The sequence below is a fragment of the Phaethon aethereus genome (assembly GCF_964289735.1).
Source record: "Phaethon aethereus genome assembly, chromosome: 2".
In the NCBI taxonomy this organism is placed as follows: Eukaryota; Metazoa; Chordata; class Aves; order Phaethontiformes; family Phaethontidae; genus Phaethon; species Phaethon aethereus.
The window spans coordinates 101,347,790-101,362,062 of NC_138582.1; the positions used below are offsets into that span (position 1 = coordinate 101,347,790).

The window sequence follows — 14,273 nt, forward strand, 5'->3', positions numbered from 1 at the left end:
ATTTCTGGATCGAGAGGAAGGAGATGCTTTAACCTGGTAGCGCTTGCAGTACTGGCTAGAAGTTAAAATATCCGAAAATAACAGCTCCCAGCTTGCAGTGGCCCACCGGCTGCATCCTTCCTTCTCTCTGTCAGCTTGGCCTTAAAGCAGCAGTGGCTTGCAGTGGCTACGAGCAATACCGAGAGCTGCCATGGGCTGTAGCTTGGGGACTGCTGTGCCAAAACTATCAGACCCACCTGCAGCTCTAGGGCAACACCACTCTAACAAGCCCCATGGCTTTTACTCGCCTTCTGGTCTTTCTGAATTACAATACACTCATTGCAATTGTACCTTTCCAGCTTTTTTTAAAATAAGCCGCCAAGGGGAGAAGACCAGGGCAAGGAAGAGTTTTGAGAGCCCCAAATTTTGTGATTTTTAAAAATGGCAGTAGTATCCATACGGGAGTGATCTAAGTCCCGCAAGGGAAGGTTTGTGTTCGGAGGAACACGCAGCAGCTCTGCAGGCCTTCTTTGAACCCTCTCGCCCTACAAGCCCTGTGCCGGTTTGCCTGCTCATAGCTGCACCCTTGAGGGAGGGAGCAGCACCCTCACGAGCAACCGCAGGGACATCTTCCCCTCGCACTCTCTCCTTTTTTGCTATCTGGTTCACGTCCCTCCTCTCTTCCCTGCCTGATGATAGTTCCCCCTTGGCGGCTGCTTGCCAAGCGCCCTTGTCCGCTCCCTGCCGGCTCATCTCTTGACTTGTAATCGCGACTAACGGGGACGGAGGGGAGCAAATCGCGCCAGCTTCCCGCCTCTCTCGCCCGGTCTGGCGCAAGGCCAGCGTCGCAGGAAGCAGTATTTGAACAGCAACTGCCGTTGCTCGCCGGGCTGCCGGCCGCCCAGGCCGATCGGCAGGGCGCTGGGCAGGCAGTGTCGACTGGCAACGGCAGAAAAGGAACAGCAACACGTCTATTTTTTCTAGCTGTGATGACTAGAATTGATACGGAAGAAAAAGACATGCTTTAAAAATGCTTGCTTGTGCAGGGAATTTAAGAAAAGCTATGCACATCTCAAGACAGCGAAGGCAGCTGTGTACGAGAGCTGACTTGGTAAGCAAAATGGACAAAAGCGTTCCGCAGGCATTCTTCTGTATGCTGAAGCCTGCTTTAAGAGTGCCCCAAAACATGTCTCATTTTAAAAGGCGAGATAAAAATAAAAGCAAGATGGGAGGTAAGTTATTTTCATTAATTTTACTCAAGCTACAAACTTTAGTATATATAGCACCTCCAGAAAATAATCTAGTCCCCATTGTCTGTGTTTGTCTGAGAAGTCATCGACTTTTTGAAGACACTTAATTTCACAGTGGTTGCCTGAAAAGGAGGAAAGAGTAGCAAATTACTGAATGATTAGTCACTGAAAAATGCAAACTGTCAGGGAAACAACAAAAAAACCCCACTTATCCACAGATTTCCTCACAGTCCCTAATGCAGTGACATAAATGCACTGGGGAAAACTTATCAGTCTCTTTTGCGCTGGGATGCAACTGTCCATGCCAATGACTCACTGGGCAGAGGCACTGCAGGGTCTCAGAAAGTTGTAAATTTAAAAGAAGTGCAATATCAAAGCATATCAGGAGGAACTTTTAAAATTAAATTCCCACCATAATTCCGAGTTTCATTATTTTGATGGATTTGAGTTGTACATTTATCATTTTATTCACGTGGCATGTTACTTTCTTTCTTTTGCTACAAAAGTACAGCAGAAACCGTAGAACTGGTATGCAAACATCTTGTATTAAAACCAAGGTGGTTGGTGATGAGGTGCAGAGAAAGACACAATGGTCAAACAGGACTAAGATTGCAGCGACAAGATCACCAAGTGCAGTATGAGTCCTGGGAGAACAAAGAGATGCCGAGGGGAGGAAAGGGACAGTGTCTGTCTCTTGGGGTTTTTTTTGTATCTTTTGAAGAGCTGAGAGTTTTCCTTGACAGCAAAATCCCTGTGGCTAAATGGCATTTATTTTCCCCAATATTTTCCCATGACTCCACCCCTCAGATAAGAAGCAAATTATTCTCTATCATTTGTCCCAGGGAGGGGTAGAAGCATATAAACATGTTTATGTGTTTTGGAAAAAATTCCAAAGGGTTAGCTGAAATATTACTTACCAAACAAGCTTTTAATTTCAGATTCAGGAACATAAAATGGTGGGCCTGCAGGAAAATGGGTGAAGCTAATCAGAGACGCAGGAAAGAGACAAACATTTACACTGCAGCAGGAGAGCCAGCCCCATCACTCGCAGCACCTGGCCCGCATTCGGGCCCCAGTGTGTAGCATCATCTGCAGGAACTAGGAAACACCATATCCAGGAACTCATGGCACCTTGGTGGGCCACCAGAGAGCTTGAGGTGTTGCTGCTGCATCATCTCCAGGCTCCAGCCAGGGCAGCCACATTGTCAGAAGTCATGAACGTGCCGTGGATACAACCATGCTCAATGCGCTGTGTGAATCAGGCCAACCATCTCTTTATACTACAATGGCATAATTAAAGCTAAAAGCTGCATAATGCGTGAGGGAGAGCCATGAATTAAACTATTGTTGCTTATGATAACAAGACCTATTTTTTCCGGGATAATTATGCTGAAGAGCCCAAAAGCAGCAAGAAATATCTTTCTTTTGAGAGTTAATAATTAACAACAACAACAAATTTTAAAATACCTCAGACTTCGGTATGTAATAAAAGTGATAAAGGAAAAAATACTTTATGATTTTACAGAATTTCACCTCTTCCAAGCATATTCAGACCATGGTAGTGGCTGGGAGAGACGCATAAGATGGGTAAAATGCTGGGTTACAAGCGTTGGGTAAACAGAGCGAAGCATAATGTTCTCAGGAGCGCTGCAAGCTCCCTAGATCAGAGAGGACATTACTCTAAGCATTCATTTTTCCAGCTTCATTGTCACAGCCACACTTCCAGTTTCATTTCTTTGTTCATACACTGCGTCTGTCCTCCACTTACCCTTAGCGTGTCTGAATACTAGACAGAAAGCAAATACAGTCTCAAGCTTGGTCAACATCTAAAATTTGTGACACACAGTTGTATTGGTGTGTTCAGCTGACAGAGCTATACTGATAAAAAACCTGGGTAAGGTACTAATGTATCTACCACATCTATATACAACTTGTCGTTAAAGCATGCAAAAATCAAAACATGAACAGTGCAAACTTCTCACCTTTGTGTTTGTTTGGATCATATGAAACCGTAACGAGGAGGTAAGAACAATTTTTTTCCATTAGGGTGATCATCAAACTGACATAGCTAAAAGGAGAAAGTTATACTTTATTATTTTGGAACTGTACAAACATTCAAGCATAGCATTCAAACTGTTCAGCGAACGAGGTAACACATATTTCTATTCAGAGACAACTTGAACTGAACTGCACAGAAACTAAGTAAAGCTTAGTTTGAATTTCATGAGCATGAAATTCATGCTACACATGAAACACCTCAAATAAAGGTTACTGTGTACTCCTCATAAACAAGCATTTTTTTTTTTTGCATATTAATCTCAAAACTAATGGACAAAACATAGTATTCATCTGACACAATCTAGAACACAGTACACAATACAGTACTGATCTTTTAAAGTCATTATGTATCTAATTAAAAAATCCTGGGAGTGGGGTCAAACTACAATTGGGTTGGCTATAGGCAAGAACAAAAAATTAGAATAAAGGGAAGTGAGGGGAAAAAGAACAAAAAGAGGAGAAGCAGATGGGGTGAAAAGGAAATAATAAAATTCAGATGAGACTTGCAGCTCTGCTTCTGCTGGGTTACAACAAACCACATATTTTCCCACCAAAAGGGAGGGCAGCTTCCTGAAGGAAGCTCACAAATCCAGAATACAGCAGTCTGCGACTGCAGCTGATGCTTGCGGTAGAGAAGAACTTGTGTAGGTTACTCCTTTCAGTAAAAGGGGACTCGTCAACAAGTGGCAGGAGGAAAAACATGTGTCACTGCATACATTAGAGACAAGACAATAACAAAGCGAATTTACTAACCGTTGTCTGTCGCATGGATTCACAGCTACTAGAGCTCCTCTGTCCCAAACACCATCAAACTTGCCAACTACTGAGCTATAGGGAGATGAGGAAAAGGCTTAAAAATACTAAAGATGCACATTCATCTTCAGTCAGATACTCCTGTGAAGTCACAAGGATTCTCCAGCTAGCGGTGCAGATTCCCCACTACCTTTTTCTTATGGTCCAGTGCTTTCATGATCCAAACCCATATGATCTGGGTCCCAGGAAACCCCCCGGGTATGTGGCCCTGCTGCAATACCAAAGAGGTTTTGGAATTGCTCAGCATCTCCCCATCATTAGGGGGTGCTGAGACAAGATGGGGAGGAAAGAAAGTACATTCAACACATTTGGGCTACAAGCCTGGGGTTTTGGCAATCATACCCTGCCGTGACCCTTGAGGCAGCACTAACATGCACTCAGCACGTCAATAGTTCTTGGCCACCTTCTAAAATCCACTCATGATTTCAAATGTGGGTTAAGGAAGGTGCTTTGTTGCTTTAGTATCATTGAACTCACCACATCCAGCAATTTTAGACATCTCAATTCCCAACTACATGCCCAGGACAGTTAGCTTCAGCTTACGACTTGTTTCATGTTAGAAAAGCTAAGTTACACACTGTTGCTTGCCTCAGTCTACCACTGCCACATACATCATTTTTGCTCCTGGATATGCTGGCAGACGGCTTCAGTGACCACCCAAAACCTGCAAATAGCTGAGACTATTGGGAAGTGCCTTTATTGATGGGTGGTAAGAGGAGTCAGGGTGTCACTAGAGATGAGGATATTTGTGGGGGAAGGAAGAACCTTGTTTCTCATAATTATTATTTTTGTTTCGAGAGTAAGGTAGTAATAATCTAAATTGCAGAATTTTAAAGAAAGTCTGAAACAGGTTACTAGAAAAATATGGTATGGAATTGTGCAATACCTTTCTGCCTCCTGGGAGGGTGTCAGAGTCCAATTGCATCACCTCTTTCTTCACTTCTGTACTGGTTTTGGCTGGGGTAGAGTTACGTTTCTTCATAGTAGCTTGTATGGGGCTATGTTTTTGATTTGTGCTGAAAATAGTGTTGATAACACACTGATGTTTTAGTTACTGCTGAGCAGTGCTTACACAGAGTCAAGGCCTTTTCTGCTCCTCACACCACCCCACCAGCAAATAGGTTGGAGGTGCACAAAAAGTTGGGAGGGGGCACAGCTGGGACAGCTGATCCCAACCAATCAAAGGGATATTCCAGACCATACGACCATATTCTCAGCAATAAAACTGGGGGGAAGGTTGGCTGGGGGGCCGCTGCTCAGGGACTGGCTGGGGATCAGTTCATTGGTGGTGTGCAGTTGTTTTCATTTGCATCACTTGTCTGTCTTGGGTTTTATTTTCCTCTCTCTTTGGTTGTTTTTTTCCCTTATAATTTTTTTTAACAATTAAAAATAATTTAACTGTTTTTATCTCAACCCACAAGTTTCTTTCTCACTTTTACCCTTCTGATTGTTGCCACCATCCCACCAGGAGGGGAGTGGGCAAGTGTCTGTGTAGTGCTTAGTTGCCAGCTGGGTTAAACCACGACAGCTTCTTCTCCCTGCCCGCTGCTCATTTCATTGCAACAGCATTCCTAAGTCTCTGGCATCTAACCTAGAAGCTGATCCTGTATTTCCCACCCTATTGTGATGAGACACGATAACACTTTTAAGTCCTGACTTCTTTTAAACTTTGCCAAGACTAAGCATTTAATTTAAATAACCAGCCTCTTAAATGAAAGGCGATTTTAAAGAGACAGTTAAACATTCAATAGGCAGGAGGGGGACAAAATGAAGTCTAGTGGGGCAGGTGACAAACTTGATCTTCTGAGACTTGGAGGCTGTTCTCCTCTCTGCATAGCCGAGTCTGCTGTGTGACCTTAGGCAAGCTCCTGAAGTTTTTTTGCGTTTGTTTTTTTTTTTCCCCCAACTTTAATCTGGTCTAACTGGAATGGTGGCGGTGGCTCCGTACAGGCATTTAATGCATTTTACTCCCCACTGATTTCATCAGGGCCTACAGACATTGCAGGCTGCAGGCAGCCTCATGCCGTGGCCTTCCCCCAGTCCTGGTCTCCTCGTTGCCCAGATCTCAGGACCTGCTGAGTATCTGGGTGCTCCCTGCCAATCTGCACATCCAATTTACTTCCGAGGAGAATGAATCCATGAGGAAAAGGTCAAAAAAGGTACACAGCTGTCTTTCAAGCTGATGTAGAGTCAGGATGAAGCTAAGGTGTTAGGAAGTAGGTGTACCTTTCACTGTATCACTACTCAGCCTTACATTATCTCCTATGTGTTTTTATATGGAATGTAGCATGAGCATCATAGTCTAGGTACTACTACAAATAATAAAAATTAACATGTAAAGCAGAAATTCACATATCTTCAGAAATCTCACTGGATTTAAGCAGTAAAGTTGTGAATTTCTATCTCTGCATATGTTCAGTAGTTTCAGTTAATGCAATTTAAATTTTTTTTTCTTTTAAGTCTTGCAGCCATAATTGTATTAGCAGTTACAATAGTTGTACTATTTTACATATGTCCCAGAGTTCCCACAAAGAGCAGTAATTCCTGTTACTCTTTAACTAGCAAGTCTTTGAAATGCCTCATTCTGACAAAGGTCAGGAGCACATCTGAGTTCTCCTCTAATGAATGCTAGGCTAATGGAGATCAAAAGGATTTGTTTGCAGGCCAGCCTCAGCAAGACAGAAGTTTAATTTCTGTAATTACTGGGTAATTAATCAAATTGTCTGTACATAGAAACTAGAAGAGTGTATGCATTTTTCCAGTTACAGGTATCTGCTGACTACTGCAGGGAGTGCAGTTCATACTTTCACCATAACAGCACCCAGTACAGAACCATGCATCCACAATGTGTATCTGCCAGTTTATTTTGTGGATGACACACTATGTACTGGACCCAGTAATATGCACCGAAAAATGTCATTAATTACCCATCTTTGGCTTATTTCATAGTATTATTCCACCATGTTATGACAGAAGTTACAGGTTTCACCGTAGCACTTCCTACAAACCTTAGAACCAAATTTTTCAAAAATTGCTGACAAGAAGCTTGAGCAATCCCTGGGCAACTTGTCAACTCACAGTAAGGAGGATTTACAGGGATCTACACAGCAAGCAGCTACACTGCAGGGGCAAGGCAGGGAAGAAACCAGGCAGTATCTACAAAGTCATGTTCATATATAGCCCATCTGTTCCAAGGCACTCACTTTGCAGGACTATTATATATACACACACTGCTCAAGCCAACTGGAGTCAGCTGCACCAGCAGAAGTCTTAGCAACAGTCTATTGTCTAAAAGACTTTGGACTCTAGTAATGAATATTCTTTTTTTCCAGTTTATGCAGATGAAAAAAAAACAGGATCACATAGTAAACACCATGTTCTGGTGTCCTAAACTGCCTATTACGCCTGTAGATATAGTACCTCTGAAAAGCCCATCCAAGTGAAGACTAAGACTTGACCTCTTTCTTTTTATTGAACAGCCATGGAACAAATCCTTGTCCCTCACAATTGTTTGTACAACACACAAACAAACAGACACAACTTGACCAAAACCTTATAATCTAGGGAAAGTCATGTCTGAGTAAGAACTGCAAGAGGATGGAACTACTGGGCACCTTCAGCTTCCTACAAGGTACATTACAAAACCAGAAACAACACTGCTTTCTTGCCTGCTTTCCAATCTCCAGCTACCCTGCGCCAGTCTAAGTCTGAGGACATTTTAGGATAGATTTAAATAAGCCTGTTGCCAAGACCACTAGGAAACTTCTGAGGACAAATAAATATGCCAGATGCATTACTGTCCAAGGCAAAGTCTTCTATGCTAGAAGCTGGAGAGAGTCGTAAATCCTCCTGCAGTCTCTGAACAATTTGGTAATTTTCAATATTCCCCCACCAGCTGACACCTCAGCAGAAGATCAGGTGCAAAGCTACCACAAAATCTGAGAAGCGATGCTTGAGGCCACAGAGCACAATGGGTTGAAACATTTTTCAGGAGTCCGTAGTGCGGACTCTATTGAAGTATTTTGCATTTTCTGTCGTGTCTTTTAACTAAGAAATAAGGGCATTTTAGCACTAAAAAAATCCTTAGAAGATGTCAGTAAGTCGAGCCAAGACACTTGCAGAGTCAGTATTTGACAATATCTTATGTAGTCACATACACTGGAGTTATGTAATGTACTTTAAGGCCATCAAGAAAAGCATGTTAAGTAAAGTATCGGACACATATCATCAACGGGTACAGCTTTCCTATGCATATGTTAATCAAGGGTTTGGGGGAAAAAAATATATTTAGTACCTAGAGAAAAAGCTGTCCAAGAAGACAGTCTGGGTATATTCTCTTTACTTTGACCAAGCTACTCTGAGTAAGGGATTGTGCTAGGGTTTTGCTTTGTAGAATCTATCCCAATGTTAAAGATAATTTGTTTTTACTGTAAAAGCAAACATGTTTTTCTATAACTTTCATGGGACAGCTTAGAACAAGATGCCCATTTAAAGATATTTAGTTGGCATCTTTATCTAACGGTCAACAGCAGAGGTAATTTTTGTTGGAGATTGGCTATTCTCATTTCTCATACAAGTTAATAAAGAGTTTTCTTGAGAGGACCTGTTCCAAATCTTCATGGATGATTCAAATAAAATAATATGACAGTATTACAACAATGTTAATATATGTTTGATTAAACAGAATTGTACAACACACTATGTATTCCTACCTGGACAAATCATAAATACTGCAGCAGTACAGAGAAATGTTCCCAGAGGTACTCTACAATAAAAAGCAAAGGAAACAATACTTATCAGCAAACTATCTTTAAATATAGACTTATAAGTGTATATTTATACTTTATACCTTAAAATATACACTATATTATTTTTGAATACACACTTTGGTGTAATGGGGAAAAACTGTGAGAAACATTTTTAGTTTTTCTTTACTGAGGTACCTCTCCAGATCCCCGCCAGAGAGGTTCTGATCTGTCAAGGCATGCAACTGTACAATTTTAAAATACATTTACTTTACATTTAGGTGCTTCAATGTTGTAAGAAAAGAAGGCCAAAGTAATAAGCTCAAAAGAAGAACGTCTCAGTCCGAAATTACCACTGGGAGCTTCCTTTCAGACCTCTTCAGGAAAGGTCAATGATTACCAGTATGACAGAGACATAAAAGCAGAGTGACTCGTTTGCTCAGTTATATCTGCATTGCATGATTAACCACACCAGGTAACTCCACAACACAGGAAACATACTTGCAACTTTTTTGCTCCTGGAATCTCTGGGACTGGCTCCTCGCAATAGGGCAGACTGTGTTCTGCAAAAAAATCCTTCAGCGCTTGCTCGCTGACTTCCACACCGATGACACTGTGTCCCATGTCCGCCAGCCTGCACACAGCAGAGAGGGGTCCCAAGTTCATGCGAGGCCCACAGCTGGGGCCATTACCAAATGTGTATCTGCCATGCAGCATTTATTCACTGGGGGAACCCTGGGTTTAGGATGCACTGGTACATCTAATCCTGACTTTCTGGAGCATTCACATGTTATTGAACACTTCCCCTCCATGATCTGAGCTTACATTAGCACCACTCAGCACACAGTTGATGAGGACTTACAGGCTTTATTTAGATTCAATGGATTATCCATTTGTTTCTATGAACTCGGTGAAAACAAAGGTGATTACACAGAGAAACTGTTCATTTCGGTTTACAGAACTATGTGCTCGGCCGAGGCACGCTGTCCGCCCAGCTGCCCTCTGCAGCTTGGCAGTAGCGTTGGGCTCCGATGAAGGCAGCAGGGTGTGGTAACCTCTTCACCGCTGCAGCTCAGCGCAACACGTGTCACAGCCTGCAGTCAGCCCAGTTAAGTAGTGACTATGATAAAACCTGGTAACTGGGACTAACTTGATCCCTTGAGGATGCAGTTCAGTCAGGGGTTTTCAGTTTGTGTCCCTTCCCTCCAAGAAAAAACACTGGCTTACATAGCCCCCATTTATAAATATAAGCCAGCCAAAAAAGTAAAAGTAAAATAACAAATTTAAAAAAGAAGTTGTTATATTTAGCCCAAATCACGTTAAGTTCCCAGTGTGACATGCCACATGCTCCCATGAAAACACGCTCTGGCACAGCCGACCTCACTGCAGGCAACTTAAGCATTGCCACCAAAAACAGCAGTGGTAAGGGCATAGCTTCAGTCACTCTGTCTGTCACAAACTCAGCATTCCCCACGCTGAACCCAGGAAAATCAGGAGGACTTCCAGGTTAGTCCTCATCCACCCCATTTATGCTACTGTACAAAACGCCAGCAAATGAAACCAAACTTCCTCCTCCCTTCAGCCTCCAGTGACGCTGCTTTCCTACCAGTGGGGATGCGGCACATTTCCATTGGCCAGTATAAGGTCGGGAATTTCCCTTCTCCGTCCCTCCCTCCCCACATCAAATAAGATTTTTCTTCTTATAATCCATGCTTTACCATTTCATCTCTACTGCTTTACCACAAAGTGGGAAAAATATCCTCAGTCCACTCCTGCCATTTAAAAGAACATCCAGATACTTCTGCAGGAGCCTGCAGAAGAGGAGACATGTTTTACTTAACACTACGAGTATTTGTGCTGGCACATTAAAAGCCAACTGCTACACACTATGCCAGGTAACACACAAACTCCATGATGGAACATAGATTCTTAGTTCAACCTGTTTTATAGCATTAGAAATAAAAACATAAAATAAAAACTTTAACTTTCCATTTACTTAGAAAGAAAGTAAACTTAATTTGTCAGAAAAGAACACATTTCTCCTTGTTCCGTTTTCTGTTTGTCTTTTCAAGTAAACAAACCAACCAACTCACCTCTAAGAGGGCGACGATAGACAACTTAATGACTATTAAACTTCTCTATCAATCAATTCACTTATACAGGCCTTAAATGTAACTGTCATTGGTTGCAAGACTATATAATCAGGTTTGCTCATATTTTTTTAAGCTCCCGTTTCATAACTTACAAACGGCAACGCAGACCTTCTGCATCAGAAAATTTAAGATTCTTAGTCAAGCTATCCAATCTTTATAGTTTAAAATCTGATTTAAAAGTTCTAAATTCAACACAATCCCTTCTTTTCTCTGTCCTTTTTGGACAAATGTAGGTGACAAAAATATTTATATTTATTTTCATTTCAAGCTGGGTAAAATAATTTTCCTGTTGTAAATGCTCCATTTTTTGTTAAGGGTTTTTTTTGAATGCGTCAAGTCATTCTTCTCACGGCATTGCTTTAAACAGCTTAGGCAGAAGAGCAAAGTCACATACGGATGCCCGTGTTCCTTGTGGAACCCAGTGTTACCCATTTCCCATTTTCGCAGCCATTCCTCCTCAGTCACCACTCTGTCTTTCTGTGACCCGACATCAGTGCCTTCCAGGACCCCGGGTGCATCTGCTGAGCAGTCCATCGTCCCCAGGGGAGTGCTAGTAGCTGTTCGGGGGGGAAAAAAAAAAAAAAGTGAGAGAAAAATTACACACACACCCCCCCGAACAGTTTGGAGCTGGCTCTTACTTCCTAGAAAGAAATAAAAATTTAGCATAGTTTAAGAGATTGTAATTTGGCGACTATTTAAATGTGGCTGGGCTGAACGTGGTCCTGAAGCTGTCGATGGCTTCGGCGAGACGCCTTTTCCCCCCGGCGCGGAGCCTGCTCAGGCGCGCCCAGTCAGGCACCACGGAAAGGCCGGTGACCTCCCGTTCTTGCGCACACATCTGGAAGCCACCCAGAGGCTGCCCGGCCCCACTGCCCCGGGGGCTCCCCCCCGACCCCCCTGACCAGGGGGTACCCGCGGGCCCAAGCCCGGGGCCGGTAGGTAGGTGCCGACACTTCTCTCTCTCACGCGGAACCCGCGGGCAGACCGCGGGGGGGAGAAGCGGCTCGGGGCGCAGGGGGCCCGGCGGGACCCCGCACACCCCGACCGTACCTGGGCGGCGGCGGCGGGTCCCGCGGGGGGCTTGCAGGGACGGGGCGGCGCCTCCCCGCCCTCCCCCTCGCTACGCACCGCGGAGAGCGGAAGCGGCGGCAGGAGGAGGCGGGCTGAGGGTGCGCGGCACCGGGGAGGAGGAGGAGGATGGCGGCGGCGGTGAGTGACCCCTTTCCCCCGGCTGCAGCGCCCGCCGGGGGGCCGCCTGCACCCCTCCTCGGGCGGCGGCGGGGCAGGTGCGGGCGCTGCCCCCGTCCTCACCTCCTCGCTTCTGCCTTCCTTCCCCCTTCTCTCTCCCCCCCTTCCTTCCCTCTCTCCCTTCCTTCCCTCTTCTCCTCCCTTTTCTCCCCCGCTGCAGCTCTAGCAGGAGGCGGCGCGAACACGCGTGAATGTGGTCTCCGGCCCCCGAGTGACCCGGCCCCGAGGTGAGTGCCAGGTGGCCCCGTTGCCGGCCGGCACCCGCCCCCGGGGGAACCTTCCCCCCCGGGGCGTCCCTGACTCCCCTCCGGTGACATCCCCCTCCGGGGACCCTCGTCCCCCTGGGGACCCCCCTGCCAGAGCCGCGGCTGCCGGGCGGGCCCGGGCGGGGGCGGGCGGCTGTCAGCCGCTGCCGGCTGGGGCGCTTTCCCCGGGGGCGAGTTTTAAAGGTGCGCGCACGCCGGGGTCCCGCCTCCCCTTGTCCAGCGGGTTGCTCTCGGTTCCTCTCCGGCTGTGGTTGGGGGGTCTGTAGTACCTCCCCCCCCCGACAAACTTGCTGCCAGCGGTACAGGTAAACCTCACAAGGCTTCCCCATGTAGGCCACGCGTTACAGACGGATGAAACGTTATAGCATGTGACAGCGTATTATACATCCCTCTCTCTCCCCTCTGAAAAGGTTTATTTTCTCAGCCAGTGTGATAACGTTTATAGGATGCAGAGTCATGTAAAGCTTAGTAAAGTAAGCAACGTTTGCTCGCTCTGTACAAAAGCTGTGGGGTTTTTTGGGGGAGTGGTGTTTGTTTCGGGAGGGGAAGTGGGGACAAAGTGGCATACAACTGGAAGCAATGGCCTCGCTTACAGTTATGTGCAGAAGCTGTTCTCCTTTTCTTTCCCTCTTTCTCCCCACTTCCCTCTATCCCTCCCGTAGCCAAAACAGGTGATTCGGTACGGCTGGCCTCTGCCCTTCTAAAGGGGAGGCCTCTCTGAATCTGGAAATATTTTTACCAAACTTCTCAGTGAATGATAACCGCTGCTTTTTCTTTTTCTAACCCTGTGTACGTGATGAAACAGCTGCGTGTCCTTTTACCTGCTTGGAAAAAAGGGCCCGGCAGCAGCAGGCTGTGGTCACCCGGTAGTCACCAAAATGAAGTCGCCTGGTGCCTCGCGCAGTGCTGAGGCAGTCTGTTGCTTCCAACTGTAAAGGCCACAGCATGTAGGAACGATTCTAGCGTGAGAAGCTGAGGTGATACAGAAGGATGTTGTTGTGCCACTGATCCAGAAGGAAAGCTCGGGGAGGGGAAAAAAGCCACCATTTCCTGGGGCGTTACACAGCAGTTAGGGAAATTTTACGTAAATGAAACTGGTTGGTTTTTCCTTTCTCTACTCTCCAAACTCATCCACCCCCGTACAGTGGTAAGTTATGGTGGAGTGACTTTTTTTTTTTTTTAATGTAATAAAGATTGACTTAATTCTTTTTTTCCTACCTCTAATTAGTTATAATGGGGGGTTTGCATAAAAAAAGAAAGTTCTTTTTGTATTGTGTTGTCTGAACTAGTTTTTCACTTATGTGGATATCATCATGTGATTTCTCATCCCCTCCCAAATCAATTTCTTCTACCTTGAGAGGAGAATAAAGCACCAATTTACTTGATTTGCATCAACTTCATTTGAAACTTTGTAAAAATGCCCATTCTCTCCTCCTGTTACCTTTACTTTTAGCAGAATTCCTGAATGAAACTGCTGCTACCATGTTCACCACGGTCAGCTTGAACAAGGAGGATGCAGCCTGGAACAAAGAGAATTGAGAAGTCTCAAATATAATAATAAAAAAAAAAAATTGCAAACTGATCCCTACTACAACAGGATAACACTCATGATGCAGTGCTGTAGTATAAGGGTTTAATTTCCATTTCCTTTCTGTATGCGGTGGAGCACATTTAGATTTAATTCTTCCTCTAGGCTCTATTTATCTGTGTTTTACTCCCTGTGAGAAGAATGCCTTTGATAATAGCATTTTAAATATGCTT

At 44.7% G+C, this 14,273-nt stretch overlaps 1 protein-coding gene across 1 annotated transcript; it reads right to left on the reverse strand.

Annotated features, from left to right (window-relative positions):
* Nucleotides 1–1,235: 1,235 nt before the first annotated feature.
* On the reverse strand, nt 1,236–12,301 carry TPMT (thiopurine S-methyltransferase; the record flags this gene model as incomplete). Its single annotated transcript, XM_082014907.1, has 8 exons — nt 11,393–12,301; nt 10,564–10,656; nt 9,347–9,479; nt 8,813–8,865; nt 4,041–4,115; nt 3,212–3,297; nt 2,147–2,191; nt 1,236–1,351 (listed from the first exon to the last, which is right to left on the reverse strand). The coding sequence occupies exons 1-8, from the start codon at nt 11,662–11,664 to the stop codon at nt 1,236–1,238; spliced, it is 873 nt and encodes a 290-aa protein (XP_081871033.1). The 5' UTR covers nt 11,665–12,301.
* Between the last annotated feature and the right edge of the window lie 1,972 nt (nt 12,302–14,273).